Source organism: Hermetia illucens, chromosome 6 (genome assembly GCF_905115235.1).
Source record: "Hermetia illucens chromosome 6, iHerIll2.2.curated.20191125, whole genome shotgun sequence".
Classification (NCBI taxonomy): Eukaryota; Metazoa; Arthropoda; class Insecta; order Diptera; family Stratiomyidae; genus Hermetia; species Hermetia illucens.
In genome coordinates, this window is record NC_051854.1 from 78,861,910 (window position 1) to 78,886,996 (window position 25,087).

Genomic DNA, 25,087 nt, shown 5'->3' on the forward strand with positions numbered 1-25,087 from the left:
CATAAGCAACGTATTTTTCTGGAACATTAGTATATCCTGCTTGAATTTTACTTTTAAAAAAACAAGGTCCGCTAGTGATATGTCAAAACAATCTAGGTACCACAAATTAATCGAGATTAAAAGATAAAATTGGATTAAAACGACTAATTGACACTACATGAGCGCCCCTGAATGTTTTGCTTTCCAAATGTCGACCGGCTAATTTGTCATTGTCTACTCCAAACTAGAATCCGTAGACAATATAAAAACTCATCAGAAACCGGAATGGAACGTTTTCTTCACCAACTCTTTTTTCGCTAATATCAATTAATATTTTCAACGCTACATCACTCATGGCTATAAAAGATTTATTTGCAAGTAGCTGTGACCTTCGCCAAATCAAACATTCTAAACAACATACCATAACAAGAAAAACATATAATAACTCCTAACGAATATTCCCAAGACTGCGTAAGAAAAAAATTTGCATAAGATGGCAATTATTCATCATCAAGCTAATGTCCAAGGACACAACAAAGATACAATTCAATCGCATGAACTCTTTGAAAACCAATAAAAATTCTGTACAAGTAAATTTATTTTCTGCACGCCTTTACCTAACAGAAGTGTTCTTACATATTCTTCTAAGATTCTAAAGAACTGGAGAACCACCTTTCAACAGTAAATCGCCTTGACTGCTTTTGAGTCATTTACATTTCTTGTGACTATTTTTCACAAATTACCATTTCATATATGCATTGAAATAGTCTTCGTTGTATCATATAAAAGATATTCAGATACAATTATTGAATGAGCTGTAAATATGTCACAGATAATTTTATGGGGTTGGCAGATAAATATGTTAATTTAATTAAAAGTATTTTGCTGTTAACGGAATCGAATTGTCTAACGCTATTTCATGTACAGTGGAAATGGTCGTGAGATGACGCTATAAATTGCATTTAATAGTAATGCAAAAATTACCAACGCCAAGAGCGAAATGCAAACAAGGTGTGTTTATTATTATTATTATTGTCAGTATGGAAAGCAAATGTAGGTTGGAGCGATTGCGGTCACAAACGGTCTATCTCCTCAAACGGATGTTCATGCAGGTGATAAGCGTCACAAATTTCTTTAATATTGAAAATTGTTATAAAAAGTTTCAATTCACGCTTTCTATTTAAAACAAGTGGTATAACGAGAAGGCTATATATTATATTATAGCAGAAATGACGCGAGTTTTTAATTGATATCAAACCCCTTCGGAAAGTCTTAAATGCTAGGGGGAATCCCAGCCTTTCACTTGGACATGTGATATCTAGACATTATCTTTGTGATCGTCTAAATTTCACTACCTTATCAAAGTTCAGTTGAAAGACCTTGAAAATTATTCTCAGTATGTAAGCCGCTAAAGGACGTTCAGGATTTCTGTTGTATGGAATACCACACACAACAACAAATCACTCATTCAGATTCAAGCCGTCCACGTATCTCGTCAGTTGATATTAATGATTAGGAGCCTTCTCCAAAAAAGAATTTGTTTCTTAACGATCGGGATAAGTAGAGGCATGTGGGTAATAGCAGGATGTGATGTCAACGCTCACCACATATGATGGGGAAGTTCGAACATCAATGCAAGAGGATCAAGGCTAATGGAGTATCTAGTAGAAACCGATTTGCAGATCCTAAATGTGGGTAATGAACCCACTTTCTTCAACGTGGTTAGGCAAGAGGCCATCGACATCACGGTGGCATCTCCTGACATTGCGGCTCTGATCGGAGAGTGGAGAATATCAAACGATGTCACATTCTCGGATCACAGACGCATTGATTTCGTTATGGGCATGCATCCACCTCCACCCAATCCATTTTGGAATCCGAGGAAGACAGATTGGATGATGTATCAAATAGAATTGAGCGCCTGTGTCACGATCCCTGGGAAGCGCATAAAATCCATTGCTGGAATTGAGAAGACAACCCAGATGATCACAACTAGCATGAGAGAAGCATTCGAAGAAAGCTGTCCACTCAAGATGCCAAAGAAGGGTAAAACACCATGGTGAAACTCGGATTTGGCAAAACAGAGGAGAACGACAAGGATGCTCCTTAATCGTGCTCTGAAGGGTAAATCAAGCACTAGTTGGAATCGCTATAAAGAGGTACAGAAGGCTCTAAAGAAGAGCATAAGATCGGCTAAGCGATCATCTTGGAGACGCTTTTGCGAAGAGACTAACTTTCTTGAGGCAACCTCAAAGCTGAAGCGGATTCTGGTCAAAGAACGTAGCCAGAAACTGGGTTATTTACGTTTACAGAATGGGAAGTACACAGAAAGCGATGAAGAAACGGCAAATCATTTTCTTGAAGTACACTTCCCAGGCAGCATCCAAAATCTAATCTCGGGGCCAACAGGTGCATACAGCCCTCAACCGAGAGACTGGAATCTGGCATGCAAAGTAGTATCACTGGAGCGAGCGGAATGGGCATTTAACTCGTTCCATAGATACAAGTCTGCAGGTCCGGATGGCATCATCCCTGCGCTAGTAATAGAAGGAATGGATGCCATGGGTCTACATATTCGGAATATATCGCGCATCCCTAGCACACGCTTATATTCCAATTAAATGGCGTGATGTGAAAGTGTTGTTCATTCCCAAACCAGGAAAACCCACCTACACAGACGCAAAAAGCTTTCGACCGATCAGCCTAACGTCCTTTCTGCTAAAAGGACTAGAAAGACTAGTAGATCGGTTCATAAGGGACACACACATTCCTAAGTGGCCACTTCACCATAGGCAACACGCCTACCAGAAAGGCAAATCCACGGAGATAGCACTCCATGAACTTACGGCAAACATTGAAAAGGCGATGTCCGAAAAAGAATACGCCTTAGGCGCATTCATGGACATCGAAGGTGCCTTCAATTATGCCTCATTCGCGGCAATTTGTGATGCGGCAAGACAGCATGGAATCGAACCGCTGCTAATCAGTTGGATCCTTCACATGCTAGAATGGAGAAAAATCCACATATCGGTCGGCCAGAAGTCTATTGAATCAGGATGTCTCAGGGGCTGTCCACAGGGAGGAGTTCTCTCTCTACTGTTATGGCTCTTGGTAATGGATACCCTGCCGTGGCTCCTGGAGGACAAAAAAGTCTTCGCGCAAGCATTTGCGGACGACCTAGTCGTAATAATTACCGGCAAGTTTGCGGATACAGTTTGTAACCGCTTGAATGCAACTCTGCATGTAATCCACAGCTGGTGCCTCCGCAATGGACTCATGGTGAACGCTAGGAAAACTGGACTAGTTATGTTCACTAGGAATGCCAGGTGGGGCAGCTATACGCTACCTTAGCAGGGGCGGAAATCCAGCTGGCACAAACAGTCAAGTACTTAGGAGTACATTTCGACTCCAAGTTAACGTGGAAGCATCATATCCAGTAGCAATATCAGAAATCCTGCAGATTGCTCTGGTGCTGTAGCAATGCGATAGGTAAGACCTGGGGACTTTCACCTAAATGGATATACTGGATGTATTCATCCATAATAAAACCCATTTTGATGTCTGGTGGCCAAGACTGAACTTTGCTAACAGCAGGAAGCTGCTAACGCAGATTCAGAGACTTGGTTTCCTAAGTATTACTGGAGCAATGAGTACTACGCCGACTGCGGCACTTGAAGCTATCCTAAATTTACCCCCCATTCACTTGGAGATGAAACGGAAAGTGGCCAACGACGCATATAGGCTCGATACCATTGGGGCGTGAAAAGGCGGCAATCAAACGGTCATGCGTCTATCTAGAAATTCCTTGAAAAACATCCGGTAGCCCTGATGCCGACTGATCATGTGGTTTCCAGATTCGTCTTTGACAAGACATACACTGTCGTAATCACCGAAAGAGAAGAATGGTCGACAAGTGGCCATGAGTATTTTCAGATTACAGACCTAATAATCTTCACCGACGGGTCAGTCATGGAGGATGGATCGGGCGCAGTGGTGTTCTCGGAGAATCCGATTATAGAACTGGCCGGACCCCTCGGAAAAATGACGACCATATTCCAGGCGGAGATATATGCCATTTCATTGGCAGCAGAAGAATTTCTGCGACAGAAATTTAGGGGTCGCACCATTCGAATCTGTTCCGACAGTCGGGTGGCATTATCAGCACTAAATGGCAACAACATATCAAGCCAGTTGGTGTGGAGGTGTCATCAGGTGCTGCTGAAACTTGGATGACTGAACGAAACATTCCTGATATGGGTGCCGGGGCACTCTAACATCGCCGGTAATGAGGAGGCTGACAGACTGGCTCGCCAAGGGTCTGGATCCACAATGGTGGGGCCAGAACCAGCTCTTGGAATCCGACCATCTACTGTCAAGTCTACTCTGAAGGGTGAAATTGCAAGGATTCACGCAATCGAGTAGAGAAATTTAGACTCTTGCCGGCAAACGAAAATCCTTGTGAAAGAGCCTAGGGCCACTAGAGCGGCATTTTTGTTGTCCCTTAAGAAGTGGGACATGGAAACCCTAGTAGAGCTTTTGACGGGACACTGTGCTTTAAAGTACCATATAGAAAAGATTGGGGTAGTGGTTTAGGCTGTGTGCAGCCAATGTGAGGAGGAGGAGGAGACGATCCTGCACTTTTTATGCAGCTGCCCGGCATACTCAGATCTCAGACGAAGACACCTTGGCAGGGTTTTCTTCAATGAAGAATCTGCACACTCTCAGCCTCTGGAGAATGTTCTAAGATTCGCTAAAGCCTGCGAACACCGTAGGCGGGAAGCCATTGAATAGGAAACTTACGGGGGTAGTCCAATGGGCCTAACAATGGCCTGAGTGCTTGGAGCTGCGGCTCCCCCCAGTTAACTAAACTAACTAACGATCGGAGCTGTTAGTCTGGTAAAAGAGTTCACCGGATGGACCAGTAAAATACGGGAGCTCAGGCGGCCTTCAATGTGATGCATTGAAGTTTAGGTATCAAGGCTAAGATTACGATGCTTTGGGCCATGGTAGGGGGCATACACAAAAACTTACAGAGAGTAGATGTAGTGCAGTCTCCACTGCTGGGGAGATCCGTGGAGGTTTCTTTCTGCCCGTTTTGGTGTTGACTCAGCAGACAGAGTTGCTGCCTCTTCTACCTTCTCGCCACTTTAGAACACCGGTGGATGAGTTAATGGTCAAAGACCATCCTGGTTGGACGGGGTCGACCTAGCGAGGAAAGTTATCCGAAACACTACAAAATTTGGCTAAATCGATCTGTCTATCCGCCCACAAATTTTGAAGCTCCACTGAAATGTTCCGTCGACACGCACTAGTTCGCCTTTGCACCAACCAGACTTAGGAATGTTTCCTTAAACCGATAATAATAATAATCGCTGGCGCAACAATCCATATTGTATCAAGGCTTTGAAGTGTGTTAGAGCACTTCATTCAAGACCGTTACGGCGCACTACAGTACACTGTGGGAGACAATGTGGTCAGCATTGCGTTCGCCCGAGATTATTACCCTGATTTGACTCAGGTACTCATTGACAGCTGAGTCGACTGGTATCCGATATAAACCGATGCATGAGAATATGATCCGAGTTTTACAATTCTAGGCACGTGGGCGGGGGGCTATTTTTTCATTTTCCAGCTTTAGCTGGCGTGTTTTCTTCCGTTAGATTCAGGCGATATCCCCTATGTTTGTTTGGTTTTCAGGTTCCGGTGCATACCTACGCATCGATCTTTTACTACTCCCAACTTAATTTTGGCGTGTCGAATAGAGAAACAATATTTTCTCAACTTTGCTCATGGCTAGGCTCTTCGACTATTTGACTTCTTTTTCCTAGTTTTGGACGCCTTTTCCCAGGAAACAAGTCTTCCTGGTTCTCGCTTCCGCAACCTAACTTGTAGAGGTTCCTAACCTTTCCTTGGTAGTATATCTTAAGAGCCTGTCGTTTCTCGTGTTTGCCATGAGACTTAGGGTCTCGCAGGTGATTGTCTTCCAGAAGTCTCTAAATCTAGGGGCCGTTGCGGTTATATATATGAGAGGTATTACCGGCCGAACTACTGAGGAGTGGCCTTCTCTACCTTTGGAGGGAAGTGAAACTGCCTCAGGGTTTCCCCCTCTTCTCCGTAGTTTCGGCAGTTCAAATTGTAGTGTATGCCGAACCTGGCGGCAGATCTATTATGGGCCAGTGCCCCGTCCAGGCCGCCGTAATCTTGTATGCACGCGTCTGGCACAGGAGCTCTCGTGATCGGGGTTTTTTTTATATGCGAAGTAGTGCGAGTTGATTTTGCCCTTGGCAGTCACTAGCAAGGCACCGACTGTGCCTGTCTAGGGACTACCAAGAACAAAGCCTCACCTGGCCAATCTGTCAGCCCGCTCATCCCCCTTTAGGTTCCTATGACTGGGAACCCAGTGAAGAGTGACCTTGAGCTCGCCGTCCAGACCATTCAGCGCGCCAGTACTTCCGTTTGGAATATACTGGCGAGATCTGGGAGACCATACGACATACACTATGTGTGTTGGGGAAAACCACCGCACCGACTCCACTGAATATTTTTTCTCCGCCGGTGAAGAATACTGTGTCATAGCCTTGCAACACGCTGCCGGTTTTCCATTCTGGCCTGGTTGGAGAGTCCACAGCAAAGTTTCCCGTGCGTGTGGTATAGTCCATAGAAAATGCCCAGATTTCCCAATTTCCCGATTTCGCGCCAAGTATCTTTTCATTGTAAGTTGCCCGATCGAGATATCGATACGGGTGCCTTTGTTCTTCTCTGTCGCTGATTGTTTTACAACGAAGGAAAGGAATTTGGGGTCTCCATTGATGACATAAATTAAGATTCACTTTTGTTCTATTACATACTACACGACCAATTTTCATCACTTTTATCAAATTCTCCTAGTGAAAGAACATAATTTATTTCTGAGATCCCCTATCCAACTAAGCTTCACCAAAAAGTCTTAGACCGTTAATGATTTTGTTCCTTTATTTTTCTAAATTTAACTCTCAATTTAATGTGTTGATGATATCCATGGTAGGGTAGATCATATCGCAGCTAGTATGTTACTGACCGAAGTTATGTATTGAAGCCAATTTTATATTTTCTGTGCAATGCCATACAGAGCGAGTAAGTTATCATAATCTTGGATTTGTTGAAGAAATTTTAGACTTTTTGAGCGATAACGCCTATATTTCTTAAATTTCTCCAGATATTTCCGAAGAGCCCTTGCTTCGACTGTTTTGGGTCACATAATTCTAGAGCCACCTATATGTTAACCATCTTCGTATAATATAATCAGTAATCAAATTGTCGCCCTTTCGTTATTACTTATCCTTCCGCTTATTTATCACTATTATTACAAATCCTTTTGATCTCATGGATATTTAGTCCGTCCGTCAAAACAGTTTTTCGATGAGGCAGATTGCTTCGACGGCAGAGAGGAAGGCTTGCAAAAGCTGCTTTTATATAGCAGCGTAGGAATAATATTGGTGCGGAACAACCTCAACTTAATGTTGGTCTTAAGGGGGTCGTTTCTTTTCGGGCCGAAAATTGAAGCCTATTTTTGGTACTTAATTATGAATATGCAATATAATTAATTTCCTTTTGAGGGTTTTTATATATAAAAGAAATACACAAAACCTTTCATACATGAAGCTTCCAGCTCGCGGTTTCTCGACTTGTTTTATTTTTTGATACATGCTTCGTCTTTACAATTATAATTTTGACAATTAATAATAAGCACACCTCGTCACTAGAGCACTGTCAAAAGTGAGGGCCTTACAGTTCATCTTCTCTGTCGTTGGGATCGGTTATAGTTTGTTAACAATTGAAGGGTTAATTCTCCTGGGAATGGATTTATACCTGAAAAAGGAACTATAAGGGTAGAACATCCATGCGCTGCTAAAGCGGTGAAAATGGCGCTATGCGGCTAGGTTCTAGGTTCCATTTCACAAAACCCTCTATATGCCGTACATCGAGATTTGTCAAGATAAGCAAACCACATAGGTCCGGTAAAACAAGATTTAGTATGCCTTCGGGTGAAATAAAAGGTTGTCCGCATCCCCCATCAGAATGGCCTCCAGCCCAGGCTAGAAAGCCAACAGCAACTTGAAATAAAGAATGGAAAATGTCAAGAGAATAGCGAAGACTAATTTGCTTGTTCATTACTTCGAACTCAATGTCATTATTCACAGGACCAATCCTTTTTAAATATAATACCCTCACTATTCTGTCTCTTAAATTAGATAGAACAAGTTGGGAAACCGGAAGCTGGACGCTTCAGGTACGAAAGGTTTTGTGTATTTCTTAATACGTAGCACGTAATATATCCATATATTATGTGAAAGTATCCACTTTCGGGTGATGTTGACATTCATAGTCTTCAATTTTCAAAGAAGCAACAACTTTGACGTATTATAACTTTGTTAGTAATGGCGCTATTTCCACCAAACTTGGTAGGATTATGCTCTACACTATAGCCTAGATCACTGCAAACTTTCTGGTGATAGGATTAACTTAAGGCGGGTTTCCAGCCAATTACAAAAAATTAGGCACCATATAGTGGCAGCCTTCCGATTTTTTTTAGATTTTTCGGTTAGGTAGTTTCTGTGAATGGCCCCCTTAAAGAAATGATCGCTTTCAAACCCCCCGCACTCCCCACCCTTCCAACGAATGTCAAAACTAAGATCGGCTTCGAAAAGTACTATTCCAGACCTTTAATTTGATACCCCACATGACTATATTTGATGAAAAAAATGTTACACCCCCCTTTTGCATGTATGGGGACCCCCCCTTAAATTCAATGCAAAAGGATGTAATGTGTGTGACGGACAGACAGACAATAAACCGATTTTAATAAGGTTTTGTGTAAACACAAAACCTTAAAAAGTGTACTATTCCCCACATAGGGGTGTATGGCAACCATGTTCGGATCGAACATGTTATTCATTTTTTCATCATTGCAATTTTCGCAGAGTGACCCTGCATCATGCAAATTTCAAGGCTGCTGAGCTTGGTCGATTGATCTTGCGATTCGACAGAATGATCTTCTCTTCCTGCGGTTTTGAAATTTCCACCTGTTTTAGTTAATCGGCAATCCTCAATTATCCTGTATTTTTGCTAAATTTCTTCTGATGGTCAGTTTCGTCATTTTATCTGCGAGTACCACTTGTACTAAAACAAAACATCACGACCAATACTTTCTCCCCATATATCATGCTGTGATCCGTCATATTTATCTGGTTCATTCTGTCATCTACTACAAAGAGCACTTAGAGGGGGGGGGGGGCTGGGCTATCTTGGGCGTGCTGGGCTATCTTGAGCGTGCATTGTAATTTTTCCAGAACGATTACATAATTCGTTATTGAAATAAAAAGCAATTTATACACCCATCTCCAAAAAAGTGTTGTTCTGCTGCCACGTTAGAGGGCGCTGTGCTCATCTTAAAGGAAAAAAAGTAAACGGCATTTTAAAGTACAGACTTAACTACAGTCCGCAAACTAGGATTATTCAAAAATACTAAAAACTAAATTTTTGGTGACATGTTAAACTTTTTTTTTTTGAATTTTGGTGGTTTTTTTACGGCTTTTTCAATGAATAAAAAAAAACTACTGAATGAATTGCAATTATCTTAGTTTACGGACCGTAGAAATATGTTCTGAATAAGTCGTGAAAATTTCAAAGAATTTGGTTGGATAGATTTTGGGCTATGGTGGTAGCAGACTTTCAACATCGAGTTTCGAGAAAAACGCATTTAAAAAGTAGAATGCGATTTTTAGCCATAAAACCTTAACTGACCATTAATCTGCTATATCTAGTCCTTAAACCTTAGGTATCTTCAAGAAACACATGTATGGCCTTGGCTTCAATTCTTGTCCTTTTAGCGAAGTCATTCGAACGTCATTGGGACCGATAAATACGAGCTTTATTACGGCGATCGACATAAATCTAGCATGTGACTTATCACGTGTTTAACACTATAATTTCCGAACGACTCCGAATATCTAAAAATCATTTTGCCCATATGTTCTACACTATATTTAGATACAATTAATGCCAGAAAAAAAAATTCGATTCCGCGGATCCGACACACGGGATGACCCCCTTAAGTCATCCAAGAATATTGTGTCTATATCGCAATCTTTTACTAATGGAAAATGTTGCAAGTCGTCGTTGTTAGGAATAGATTAATTAAAATAATCTACCAAGAAAGCCTGGAGATCAAGTCTGTCGAAATGTATACATGATCCTCCGGCCTTTGGTGCTACATTTTCAAGGTGCGGTGACCACCACTAAGCGCTATTGTCCGAAATCTTCATGTCAGGTTGTATGTGTATACTAAGAACTCATCACCTATTCCTGTCATTCTTGTCATAATTAATTGCTTTTTAAACAAACGCAATTGGGTTTACTAAATTTCACACTACATATTATTGATAGTTCTCCGAAATGTCATACGCTATTAGTTCCAGCCTCTAATCCTATATTAGTTTGTTAATTTGTTAATTTGTCATGAATACCTAATATTTTAAATATTCCAATGACTTTCATCCGTTCCCCTAGATAGGACTGTATATCCTTTAAATATAATTCGATGTATTCCAAAGCGTTATTTCCAGGCCCTACCACCGAAGACTCCTAAGAGTTGAGATTCTACCGTAATATCGTGATTCACCTATTATCAACTCCAGATATTTGCAATTTCAATGAGATAAGCTTTTCCACGCCATCTAGTCTCCAGCTCCACGAATTGATGATATAGTCGTTTCAAATGCAAATTATCCTATTATGTGATTTGAATAAATCATTCCTCGTTCCTATTTTTTCTATTATTTTCCGAAGAAGTACCTTCCTCTGGGCTATTTGATTCCCCAAGTAACTTCATGTAACCGCAAACATATTTCACGCAGGTTGTAAGTCATAGATGTTTGCTTACTACCATTCATTTATTTGTTTGTTGGTTTGTTTGTTTGCGTTTTACCTTAAGAATTCTTTAGAGGTTTTTCTTATTGCATTATTACCCGATGACTTTAGAGGCTCTTGAAGAGGTAATGCAACAGGCACGGCTTTTGCCCTTTGATGGTGCATTATAAATACCGCATACGTGAATTTAATGAAAGTGTATTGAAAATGATTGGACATAGCAAATAAGCCTGAGGGTTTTCTTTCAGATCTTATGTGCGAACGCTGTTTCTATATCTTATCAATTTATTTGATAGGAAATTGACTTTAGTCTCGCGGAAAACGCATATTTGTTTATGACAGTTGATATATAGTATAATTTATTAGCTAGCATTCAAAGAATGAACATGAAAAAATAAATTAGTTCCCTTTTCTAACGTTAACAGTTTTTATTTTCGAAATATTATATTTCGTAAATCGGTTATTCTCTTCATCATACGAAGTACTCGCAGTGATTAAGGGAACAACTGCATTACGGAAAATACGGCATTTGCGAAACAGAAAATCCAAACTCCCAGATTCAATTATCATCATTTTTTACCCCTCCCACTCCCTGCCTTTCCAACAAATGAGAAACTAAGATCAGCGTCGAAAAGTACTAATCAAAACCTTTCATTTGATACCCAACATGATTATATTTGGTGAGAACAAATTCTACACCCCTCTTCTGCATGTATGAGGACCCCTCCCCCCCCCCCCCCCCCCCCACTTTAATGTCAACCTTGAGAGATATTACTCCCTACATGTCTAGGCGTTCACAGTTCCCGCCTTTTCACCAACTTTCGTGCCAATCATTATAGCCGTTTCTGAGAAAAGTGCGTATGACAGACAGAGAGACAGACATAGAATCGATTTTAATAAGGTTTTGCTTTGCAAATAAAGCCTTAAAAATGGTACTTTAAATATAATTATCGGATTATCCCGGCTTTGGCAAAGAAAAGGGTATCATTTTTCACAACTAATTATTTGGTTTGAGGAGGTCATACTGAAACAAAGCAATATCCTCCATTTTTAACGTTTTGTGTAAACACAAAACCTTTTATAGCGATTAGCACCAAATTTGATAGAAAGGTGGGAACTGTGAACGCTCACGCATATAGTGAGTTACATCATTTTACGTCGAATTTGTAGTGTAGATGTAGGCTACAGCATAGAGCATGATCCTGCCAAATTTGGTGAAAATCACACTATTACTGACAAAGTTATACTAGGTCAAAACTGTCGCTTCTCTGCAAATTCAAGACTATGAATGTAAATATTATTTGAAAGTGGAAATTTTCACATAATATATGCATATTTTACGTGCTACATGCTAATGAGACAAATGCACACTCAAATCTCTTTATAAAGGAAATACACAAAACCTTTCATACCTGAAGCGCTGAGCTTCCGGTATTCCGACTTGTTCTAGCTTGAAGAAGCCAAGGAAGTGTGGGAACCCAAAATGGAGCATCTGCTAAAAATCTGAGGCAGGAAAGACATCCACTGAGGATGTGATCCTGTCACGAATTTTCAAGCTCCACGCATGAAGTCGAACAAGTATTTTTGTTTTATTTTCCATTTTTAGCTTCGGGTTCGTTAGTTTTCAGCTTTGCGGTCGTTTAGCTTCAACTTCGTGCGATGATGCATTTTAAAGGTTTTTAGTAAATACAAAACCTTATTAAAATCGGTTCAATGTCTGTCTGTCCGTCTGTCCGTCTGTCCGTCTGCCCGTCTGTCCATCGTGTCCGTCTGTCTGTCTGTCTGTCACACCCGATTTACACAGAAACGGCTGAAGCGATTGTTACAAAATTTGGTGACAACATGTGGTCTGTGTGCATAAAATGTGTGCCCCAAAAAGTGAAATAGGTTTCGTTCTCAGAACCTATCCAACCGAAAAATCTGAAAAAAATCACGGTGATGCATCTATATGAAATACATCCCATTCCGATATCTGCACAAATAAAGTTAATAATAGTATATTACCATGGTTTCGAAATTTTCCGGGAAGTCCCCGTTAAGTTCATCCCAGAAAAACAAAAATGGCAACATCATAGACGATAACATAGAACATAATCCTGCAAAGTTTGAAGGAAATTTGACTATTTTTAACAAAGTTATAGAAGGGTAAAATTTTCGCATTTCAGGTAAATTTATGACACCCATGTACGGTGTCATCATCATTATAAAGTGAACTGGTATGAACGGCGGGGTCGATGGGAACGTTTTAGTTCTCCTTTTTTGACTTTTTTTTCAGTTATTTGCATTTCAGTGTCAATTACTTCAGGTAGAGATGTGTATGGATATGTATGCACTAATAAAACTTGCGGGTAGCAACCAATATAATAGACATGTACGTTCCGGTTACCAGCGGTTTTTGAAGTTTTGTGTAAAACAAACCTTATTAAGATCGGTTTACTGTCTGTCTGGCACACGCGATTGACACCAAATTTGCTGAAAAGGTGGGAATTGTGAACGCTCACCTATGTCCTATGTCCTACGGGGGGGTCCTCATACGTGCAAAAGGTGCGTGTAAATTTTTTTTTTCACCAAATATACTCATGGGGGGTATCAAATAGAAAGTCTCGACGGCAGTCTTAGTTTTGACATTTGTTGGAAACGTGGGGAGTGAAGGGGGGGGGGGGCTGAAAGTAATGATTTCTTTAACGGACCCATTCTCAGATACTGCGCAATCTTGAAAAAAATCAAGAGGTTGCCACTATATCGGCTTTGAAATATCCTCCATATCGATATCTGTTCAAATAAAGTTAATAATAGTATATTGCCATCATTTTCGGCTATTGGCTGCAGAACATCCTTAACTTCATCCTAGCACCTCGATGTAGTAATGTAGGCTATAATGTAGAGTTTGGTGAAACTCACACTATTCCTAACAAAGTTATAATAGCTCAAAGTTGTCACTTCTTTGCAAATTTAGGACTTTGAGTGTCAATATCACTTGAAAGTGGATATTCTCACATAACATTAGGTTGGGGAGAAAGTAATGTCGTATTTTGTCAATAGATGGCGACACTTAAACATATCTTGTGTTATACTTATCTCATCGGGTCATACTATACGGTGAGTTGAAGACGAGAATCTGGGCTATAGGTGTCTTTTTGACAGTTTTATGATCATACGTTTCAGTCTGAAGTTATAGCTCGTCAAAGATAGAGTCCACCAAGGAAGAAATTCGTCATATTTTACATTTTTACTACCTGAGAGGTAAAAAGGCAACGAAGGCGGCCAAAAAAATTTGTGAAGTTTATGGGTCCGATACTGTAACGATTCGCACAGCACAGCGTTGGTTCGATCGATTTCGTTCTGGTTTAGTGGATGTCGAAGATACACCCCATACTGGTAGGTAAATCGTCGTAGAAACCGTTAAATCGTCAAAATCATCCAAGTATACCGGCATGTGAGCATTTGCTCGATTGGCCAGGAACTGGGTAAGGACCTTCAAACCGTTTGGAACCATTTGCAGAAGATTGGATTCCAAAAAAAGTTGGATGTTTGGGTGTCACACGAGTTGACGGAAAAAAATCTCTTGGAGCGAATCAACGCCTGCGATGCACTGCTGAACGGAACGAATTCGACCCATTTTTGAAGCGGATGATGACTGGTGATGAAAAGTGAATCACGTATGAAAATCTCAAGCGAAAAAGATCGTGGTCGGATTGACGGCCAGGAAGGTTTTGCTGTGTGTTTGGTGGGATTGGAAGGGAGTCATCCACTATGAGCTGCTCAACTATGACCAGAATCTCAATTCGGTCCTCTACTGTGAGCAACTCGACCGTTTGGAGTCAAATATGATGGAATATTTTGTATTTTTAGCTATATAAGAATGAAAAATTGTGCATAGCAAGTTTCTCACATAAGATGAACACAAAATCTGTATCCCTGAAGTGCTCGGCTTCCGATAACCCGACTGCTTATATTTCAGATTTTGGGTGGGAAATGTTCAAAAGGATCCTTCATAGTATTCATACGAAGCGCAGTCCTTTGCATAAACTCTATCGTCAGTCCTCTTGGGAATGTTTCTCTCTTTTAGATTAGCAGAGGATCAGGATAGATTCAATGTAAAATTTAATATCACGCCCCAAAGGATTTCTGCATGGTTTCGAAAATTTTTCATCGAAGTTTTCATAAAACATGAATTGGAATATTTTTTACTTCACGCATACGGTTTCATATATTTGGAAAGAGGAAAATTGTAAGATCCTCTTGGTCTATATGTTTCCTTTCTTAAACTTCACATTGAACCATACCATTCATCACTTTTAAGAGGATTCAAGGTTTCTAGACAATTATTAAATTTAATGTCAATGTGCACCCGTTTCCAAGAGAAGTGCGTGTGACAAACAAACAGTCCAGTGAAATAATTATGAGAAGGCATCCACAATTCAAACCAACAGCAAAAAAAAGAAGAACGAGGCTTACGATGCACGGACTTAGAGCACATTCTTTGACAGCAATATTTCGGTTGTGGAGAATTTGGCGACCGTGTCATCTACTCCCTTAAGTACTTTCAAAAAGAAGGCGTTTATTCGAGTACATCACTACCTAGGGCACCAGTCACAAAAGTGCAGGAGGATGATACAAGCTCTAGTAATGCCAAACACAGAAGGTATTCGTCGAGTTCGAGATCTTCATCAATGTCAAGGATGGAAGTAAGGACAAGATCATCGCGTTATAGAGAAAATGGAACATAGTTGTGATTTAGACTCGTCAATCGTCACTCTGCTTGGAGCTGAAATTGTTAAGTTGTCTGAATTTATCAAATATGATACAAATAAAATATGTAGTAGACATATAGGGCAATGGAGACAACAGCGTCCTGTAGAACAAGTTGCGAGAGGAAGATAAACAGCCGAAGGAAAGGCTAAAAAGCTGCTTTCTCAATATAACGGACAATACAAGCGGCACTCATTCCTAAGAGATTAAAAATCATGTCGACCATTCCTCCTCCTCCTCCAGGTGGTAGACGGGTAAATAATGCTTAAAGTGATAATACGTCACTAATAATAATAATAATCGTTGACGCAATAATCCATATTGGATCAGGGCCTTGAAGTGTGTTACAGCACTTCATTCAAGACCGTAACGATATACTACAGGATTACAAAGCCCTGTAGGAGGCAATGTGGTCAGCATTGCGCTCGCCCAAGATTATTACCCTGATTTGACTTAGGTACTCATTCACAGCTGAGTCGACTGGTATCTCACGCCAAATCATGATACAAAGCCTACTGCCACCAGTGAGATTTGAACCGCAACCTTCTGTTCAACACTCTTGCACTCTAATCTCTCAACTACCCGGACACGCCAATATCCAAACAAAAAGTATATGGTGGTTGGGCTAAAATTGACTCAGAGAAGGCTGAGATTCGGCACGAGGCATTTCCAGCACAGGAAGAATGCTCGGCTCATGGGGAAAATGTTAGCAGATCTGGAAGAGACGAATCTTATCTTGGAATCTATGATAAAGTTAAGGATTGAGGCTCTAGCAGAAATGGAAAAGATGTACCTGCCCATATACAATATGTGCTCTAGACAGTGAGATCTCCATCGAATGCAAATCCAGATAAGGTCATATATAAAGCAGAAATCTACTGGTTTGATGGAGCAAAAAGGTGTCTAATGCAAGCTTCAAGAAACAGATGGTGGTATAGATGGCGACTACTCGATTACTAAAGAAAAACATAGTATAGACGCTGCTGGATAGGTCAACGGTCGTTATACGAGTAGATTGGAGGCCAATTTGAAGAGATGCTTCAGGTGACATTTATACGGCCACATAGCAAGTGCCTGTAAAGGTATTATTAATCCATCTATAGAAAGTGCCGAGAAGGATCACACTAGCAACGAATGTCTTAGCATATTTTTTGAGGATGAACAAAGATAAAGTTCCGGCACGATCAAAAAACTTTCGATAGGCGTGCACTTGTTTGCGAACACTGACAGTTCACAGATAAACGTTTTCGATCTGAAAACCAACCAAGCGGTCGGGGGCTTGTATGGCTAAAAATGAGGAAGTTCAGGAAATATTAAGCAGGATTGGTGGAAAAGCTTGCGCCTATAAAAATTGCTTCAGGAAATTCAAGTGAATCAAGAGGGACTGTCGAGGCTCGGTGTTATTTCCATCTTTAAATGCAGTATCAGATTAATCTTTCAAGTTAGTCGAACATATTTTAGACGGGAAGGGGAGTCCCAGCAATTATTGCACTTTTTCACTTCTTCAGTAGTGCTCCCTCCATGCCTATCCCATCGCTAAGATTTTCTGAAAGACGTTTGAGGGGTCATGTGTTATCTTCCGGCCTGTTTGTGCTTCATCACCAAATGTAGATCTCATCACTAGGATTTGAGGTACGTAATGATTCGAATATATAGTTAGTATGGATTCACGGTCTTTCCAGCGAAAAAAGAGTGATGAAATTGATGAAGTTGATGAAGTGGTGTCGTTTCTGTCACTAGTAACGTTCTAGTTACCGCAAATACTGATATTTCGAATGTTCAATTCGACTCATCCGCTGAAACGCTTTTATTGACATTGTAGTGGGATGCTTAGATAACAAAAAATTCATAAGAGCATTTTATCTTGATATTAAAATGACATTCAGTATGGTCTGGGCTTATAAAAATTCTGGATGGATATTATTCTCTGTGGTAAATCCACTTTCATATATTATGACTGCTTTCATTCTCAAGGAACCTGCTGAGACTACAACGTTAACATTAGAGAATTATGTGAAGTTACTGGACAAATATTTCTACAAATGGAACATAAAATAAAACGTTGACAAAACCCAGGCAAGAATTAAAATTACAAATTTTTCCAGGAGCGGATAAGCTCGGTCAGACCTGTCAAGTATTTAGAAAGTATTTGAATGAGAAAGTCTTACACGTTATTGAATACCTTACGAAGCAGGATGTCTTAATATATCTTCTTCTTTTCCTTCAGCCTTTGTCCCTTTGTCGGGGTTGGCGCGTCGTGATCGGTTTCGCCATTTAGTTCTATCAAATGCCTGATTTGGATGCAATCGCGAGGCTTTTAAACCCCCATCCAGCGTATCAAGCCACCGTTGTTTTGGCTTATAGTATTGATCCGAGATATTTAAATCGCTTAGTTCTGGGCAAGCCACTGACACTGACAGTCTTAATATATGTATCTTTAATAAATCAAAAGCCATTGCTTGGCTTAGAAAATAAGTTCAAAATCTCCAAATTAGTATTTTTTTCCAATTTTAATTTATGTTGAACCAATACTGTTTTTGGCATCTAAATCAAAGTTTAGAAAGGTACAGGCGGCCCAAAATGAACTCAATGAGCTCTTGCTGAATTCTCCGCCATGATGCCCGAGGATCCATGTCGCCCTTTGTATTACCAGGTGAAATAAATGAAATAATTAAATATCATAATCGTGAATTTCAAGATGGAAATGTTTGTTTTGAAATTAACTTCGGACTCCATCTTAGCTGCAACGGTTGCCAGTCTCTAGTTAATTTTTCTAAATTATATTAAAACGTTTATATTTTAGAAGTTCTGCATTAAGTATACACTTTTATCTTAACGTCTTACTGTTTTTATTTTCTATTTTTTCTAATTTGAAAATATATTTAATTTTTTTTCAGAATTTGGATAACTGGAAATCATCAAGAAGAAAACGTGTTGAGCACATAATTGATCGTGTTGTTGAAGTGAAGAAATTAGAATTGGAGGAGCATGATCGCACGCGAAGGAAATCAAAGACATTTTCAGAAATGATGGAAGAAAAGAAGTAAGTATTTCATATGTTTAATATTTGCAATTGGTATACGAATGGATACCTACTTATTCCTACAAATTTTCTCTAGTCGATTAGAACTAATTTAATAGAAACATCAGAGTCAGTATTTTCTTAAGTTATCTAGTTTGGTCCATCCTTCCTTCGTCCTTCAGTCAACATTGACGAAAGAGGGCAGAAGAGTCAAAGAAATGGAAAAATGTCTTTTGTTCAAGACAATTAATTCTGAATCGCTCAATCAAGGTGGCTAGGCAAATGACAAGGAAGGTTTTCGTCGTTTTTTATGCACATTCTATCGTTGTTTGCTCTGCAATTGATCTCCTTTGATCCCTAAATCCGAATCGGAATCCACATGCATAAGGTTTATCAACCAAAACAAAAATGTTTTTGGTTGCAGGTCAAATTTCTTGGTCAGTATTCCTTAAGTAAGACCACAAATGCACCAATTCCTTGAGGAAGAAGTTTCAGTCAAAGTGCTGCTTACGTTTCCATCCGTAGTTGTCAGCAGAAGTGAGACAGACATTGAAGTAATACCAGTAGTATGAATCATTGGATGTAAATCATTTCTTTCAAGAACATGTTTTTACACTTTTGTGAACACCACGACGAAAATGAATTTAATCGAATGATAATACATCGTTAATGACAACCAAGGATTCAGCCAAATGATATCACTATCGAGTAAATTAAAGAGGGCAAACGAACGTTCGGTGTAATGGTCGAGGCGGTCGAATTTCATCATCATCATCACTATCAACGGCGCAACAACCGGTATCCGGTCTAGGCCTGCCTTAATAAGGAACTCCAAACATCCCGATTTTGCGCCGAGGTTCACCAATTCGATATCCCTAAAAGCTGTCTGGCATCCTGACCTACGCCATCGCTCCATCTTAGGCAGGGTCTGCCTCGTCTTCTTTTTCTACCATAGATATTGCCCTTATAGACTTTCCGGGTGGGATCATCCTTATCCATACGGATTAATTGACCCGCCCACCGCAACCTGTTGAGCCGGATTTTATCCACAAGCGGACGGTCATGGTATCGCTCATAGATTTCGTCATTGTGTAGGCTACGGAATCGTCCACCCTCATGTAGGGGGCCAAAAATTCTTCGGAGGATTCTTCTCTCGAACGCGGCCAAGAGTTCGCAATTTTTCTTGCTAAGAACCCAAGTTTCCGAGGAATACATGAGGACTGGCAAGATCATAGTCTTGTACAGTAAGAGCTTTGACCCTATGGTGAGACGTTTCGAGCGGAACAGTTTTTGTAATCTGAAATAGGCTCTGTTGGCTGACAACAATCGTGCGCGGATTTCATCATCGTAGTTGTTATCGGTTGTGATTTTCGACCCTAGATAGGAGAAATTATCAACGGTCTCAAAGTTGTATTCTCCTATCCTTATTCTTCTTCGTGTTTGACCAGTGCGGTTTGATGTTGTTGGTTGATTCGTCTTCGGTGCTGACGTTGCCACCATATATTTTGTCTTGCCTTTATTGATGTGCAGCCTAAGATCTCGCCCCAATTGCCGCCTGCTCGATCTGGATGAAGGCAGTTTGTACGTCTTGGGTGGTTCTTCCCATGATGTCGATATCGTCAGCATAGGCCAGTAGTTGGGTGGACTTGAAGAGGATCGTACCTCTTGCATTTACCCCAGCATCACGGATCACTTTCTCGAGGGCCAGGTTAAAGAGGACGCATGATAGTGCTAACTTTGTCGTATACCGTTGTTGATGTCGAATGGGCTTGAGAGTGATCCTGCTGCTTTTATCTGGCCTCGCACATTGGTCAGGGTCAGCCTAGTCAGTCTTATTAATTTCGTCGGGATACCGAATTCTCTCATGGCCGTGTATAGTTTTACCCTGGCTATGCTATCATAGTCGAATTTCACCCGCTCGAAATCGTTGCTCTGACTTCGAATCTACGTTCGTCATTAATGTTTATGTTCGTCTTTGTGTTGTCTCGCTGTTGCAGAGTCTTTTGCACAGCAGCATTAATTAAACAGAAACGTAGAAAAAAAAATCAACTCGAAAGAAAACTACATCAATGCGCCATATTCCACACAGAAGTGAACAGAACGGAAATACTAATAAAAATTCATCAGCCATCAGTCATCTCCACTAATCTCGAATTTCTGTAATGAATAAAAAAACGGCAGTTTTTTTCCAATGCCGAATAGTGAGTTTTATATTCCTCACATTCCGGTAATTCGAGGATCAGTGAGTTTTTGTCGCAAACAAAAACAAGGACTTGTTAGCACTGATGAAGGGAACAAGTGGTTCCCGAAATATCGGTATTTGCAATGCCAATAAATTAACACTAGAGATTAGGAAAAACAAGTTTTTATTATTTCAAATGATATTTTATGTCTTAAGTTGCCGGACGTCTTGTTTTTGATTATGAAAGCAAACGTCTCGTCGTAGTCTTCATCATAACGTTGGGGAAACTCCCTTCGGGTCAAACGAACCTTGCCTGTGTAGATTTTTCCGGATTTGATGTTCGTTAAATTATTTCATTTCTTCCTCTACTGCTGATTGCCGCAGATCTTGTTCTCTAAATGCCACCTGTAACAGATCATTCCAATCTTTCAATTCTCTCACCTTTACCTTGTATCCTAATATCAGTAGTGTATTGCTGGGATACTCTTCTCTACACTGGTGGCGATATTCGAACCTCACCGTCTGTTGATTCTTCTTCTGCTGGAAGATTTACGCTTTCCTCTTCTTCTAGTTCCTTATCTAAAAGCATTTCAATTGTGATATACTACCCTCATGATGTCTTATTTTTCTTCCTTTCATCGTAGTTTTTCTTTCGTTTGCTGAGTATCTTCTAGAGATATTCTCCACTATCTTGCTAGGCTGGATAGCCCCATACGCCCAGGACATCAGTAGCCCATACCAAAGAGGCTTCACTCCAGGCAAGTCAGCAACAGTTCAGATTTTCTCTCTGCGGCAAGCGATGGAAAAGCTGTTGGTTTATGCACATCAGCTGCACCATCTTTTCATCGACTATAAGGCCGCCTACGACAGCATAACCAGGGTGAAACTGTACACGGCCATAAGAGAATTCGGTATCCCAACGAAATTGATGAGACTGACTAGGCTGACCCTGACCAATGTTCGAGGCCAGTTAAAAGCAGCAGGATCTCTCGAGATCATTCAACATCCACAACGGTTTAAAACAGGAGGATGCTCACCATGTCCTCTTTAACTTGGCCACAAGAGGCACCATCCTCTTCAAATCCACCCAACTAGTGGCCTAGGCTGACGGGGAACCAACTGGGAAGAACAACCCGAGATGTACCATCTGCCTTCATCCAGATCGAACAGGCGGTGCAAAATCTTGGGCTGCACATTCATGAAAGCAAGACGAAGTATATGGTAGCAACGTCAGCGCCAAAAACCAAAGAACGAACAGCATTAAATCGCACTGGTCAAACGAAAACAATGAAGATTCGAGATAGGAGAGATTTTGAGACCGTTGGAAATTTCTCCTATCTAGGGTCGAAAATCACAACCGATATCAGCTACGATGATGAAATTCGCTCACGGTTGTTGGCAGCCAACAGAGCCTATTTCAGCTTACAAAATCTGTTTTGCTCGAAACGTCTCACCATAAGGTCAAAGCTCTTACTGTACAAGACTATGATCTTACCAGTCCTCTTGTATTCCTTGAGAACCTGGGTTCTTAGCAAAGAAATTGAGAACTCTTGGCCGCGTTCGAGAGAAGAATCCTCCGAAGAATCTTTGGCCCCTACATGAGGATAGACGAAGTCTATGATCGATACCACGACCGTCTAGTTGTGGATAAAATACGGCTCAACAGGTTGCGGTAGACGGATCACCTAATCCGTTTGGATGAGGATAATCCAGGGCGGAGAGTCTATAAGGATAATTTCTATAGTAGAAAAAGAAGACAAGGCAGACCCTGGCTGAGATGAAGCGATGGCGTAGGCCAGGACGTCACACAGCTTTTAGGGATATTGAATTGGTAGACCTTGGGACAAAACCGGGATGTCTGGAGTTCCTTATTAAGGCAGGTCTAGACAGGATGCCAATTGTTGCGCCGCTGATAATGATGATTCAGTGTGCTCTGCAGACAGATGGGCATTGAAGGATAGTGTTGCGATTGAAAAATTTTCCTACTGGAGTTAATCTGTGACCAAGGCAGTTCCATATATGTAGTAGTAATATAATGCAGGGTTTTTCTTCGCTCGGATAAGTCACTCTGAGAAGGATAGGGACCAGCCATGGAAGGATTGAAATGCGGTGTCTGCAACACTAAAGGTTTTTTAAATTGCCGATCAACCGATCCTCAAAGAGGCAACAAAAGCACTGTTGATGTGTACTTACACTGGCTGGCTATAAAAAAACTGTGTGGCATTACGTAACTGAGGCGAACTAAGTGTGTTATGCATAACAATAACAATGAAAAATGGAGAAAAAAAACTTTATTGCAACCCTGAACTAAAAATAATTTGCATGCAGTAAGAAAACAAACTACTCATATGGAGGTTCCTCGCTCCACTCTCCACGTGAAATGTAATCCTAGTTCTCTGAAATAAGATGCTATTCTCGTTCACACTATTCAATTTTTCATTTAGTCACCTTATATGTGAATACAAGTATACACCAGTTCTGCCTATGTTTGTCAATGTACGGGCTCGTGTTTGTATACAATATTATTCACACAAATATTTACTTTCGGAAATGCCAACGCAAAATTATTCAAATTTAAAAAGCGTTTGGGAAAATGCCGGAGAGTAAATGTGGCCCGACCTTCGGAATATGCTAATTTTCCAGTAATTTGCAAATAATTATTCTCCTATTGTAAACGCCAGCTGAAGTGACATCGTTGATTGCTTGTAACGATAAATAAGTGCTGATATAGTAGCTTTCTACTTGGAATTCAGATAATTATAGTTCGATTTGAAAAGTACAATGAATAATGAAAATAAAATGCATTTTATTATAGTTGGATGGACATACAGTGACTCAAAGTCAAAATGATCCACCCGGTATAAAGCAGTTAAAATGTGTTGCACTGATTGAAAATAAGTAAATCATGAACTACTATAAATAAAAACATGTTGCTTAAGATGAACTCGTTTACTTTTAAGTTTGTAAAAAATAAAAAATTTATTTCATTTATAAATATAATAACATAAACATAAAAATGCATAATTCCTAGTCAAAGTGAAAATGATCCATTAAAATAAAAAAGGCAAGAACAAAGTAAATTCAAAATTTTTTTTAGCTAATTAATAATGGTCAAATGAAAACATTTTAGTATGAAGCCCTTTAGCCACCCTAACAGCTGATAGTCTTCTTGGCATTGACTCAACAAGTTTTTTTGTGAATTCTGATGGAATTTTTGCCCATTCCTCCAAAATAACCTGCTTTAAGTGATTTCGGCTAGATATTCTATGTTGCCTGATTCGATCGTCTAGAAAGTCCCACAAATGCTCGATAACATTCAGATCTGGTGATTGTGGTGGAGTTTCGATAACCTTAGGACAATTGTAGAGCATCCATTCGCGAATGAGAAACGATTTGTGTTTGGGGTCGTTATCTTGGTAAAACTGGAAATTCCCTTCAAGACCCAAATTTCTGGCACTGGCATGTAAATTGTCCTTTAGAATTTGAAGATACATAAATTTGTCCATATTGCCGTCTATGACATAAATATTCCCGACCCCATTGGCTGCCATGCAACCCCAAACCATTACTGAACCGCCCCCATGTTTTACGCTCGCTTGTAAATTTTTCAAATTTAACTCTTCATTCTTCTTTCTCCATACTCGAACTTTTCCGTCGGATCCAAAAACATTAAATTTGCTCTCATCTGCAAAGATAACGTTGTTCCAGAATTCTGGACCGTGTGAATAGTAACGATTTGCAAATTCTAGCCGGCGTTGATTATTTTTTGGACTAATTAACGGCTTTATTCGAGGGGTTCTGTTGTTAAATCCATGATTTCTCAAAATGATTCGGATTGTTTCGTCGCAGACCTTGATACCTAAATGCTTTTCAACTTCTACACGTATTTTTGGTGCACTTATTTTAGGATTGTCTCGAACCAAATTTAAAATCCATCGTTCGTCACGCTCGGAAAAAGCCTTTTTAGGACTTATACGAACTTTATTACCGATGCGATTTTCTCTAAATCGCTCAATTATATGTTGTACAGTTGAAGGACTTTTATTAACAATATTCGCTATCGCTCTTTTACTTTTTCCAAGCATACAATGATGGATCACTACCTCCCGCTCTTCGTACGTCGTGTGTCGACCCATTTCACTAGAAAACTTGCCGAAATAGAAATGTAACTGATGACTGCACTCAGCGAAGGGCTATAGTCAACTGCACAGTTGCACAGCTACGCATTTTAACAGTACATCACA

General features: G+C 40.2%; 1 protein-coding gene across 1 annotated transcript in view; it reads left to right on the top strand.

Annotated features, from left to right (window-relative positions):
• The window catches only part of LOC119659140 (uncharacterized protein CG43427), a 501,449-nt gene that overhangs the window by 371,677 nt on the left and 104,685 nt on the right, over positions 1-25,087 (top strand). Inside the window, exon 7 of the mRNA XM_038067074.1 lies at positions 18,537-18,682. Coding sequence (XP_037923002.1) covers positions 18,537-18,682 — 146 coding nt within the window. The remainder of the gene's footprint in view (positions 1-18,536; positions 18,683-25,087) is intronic.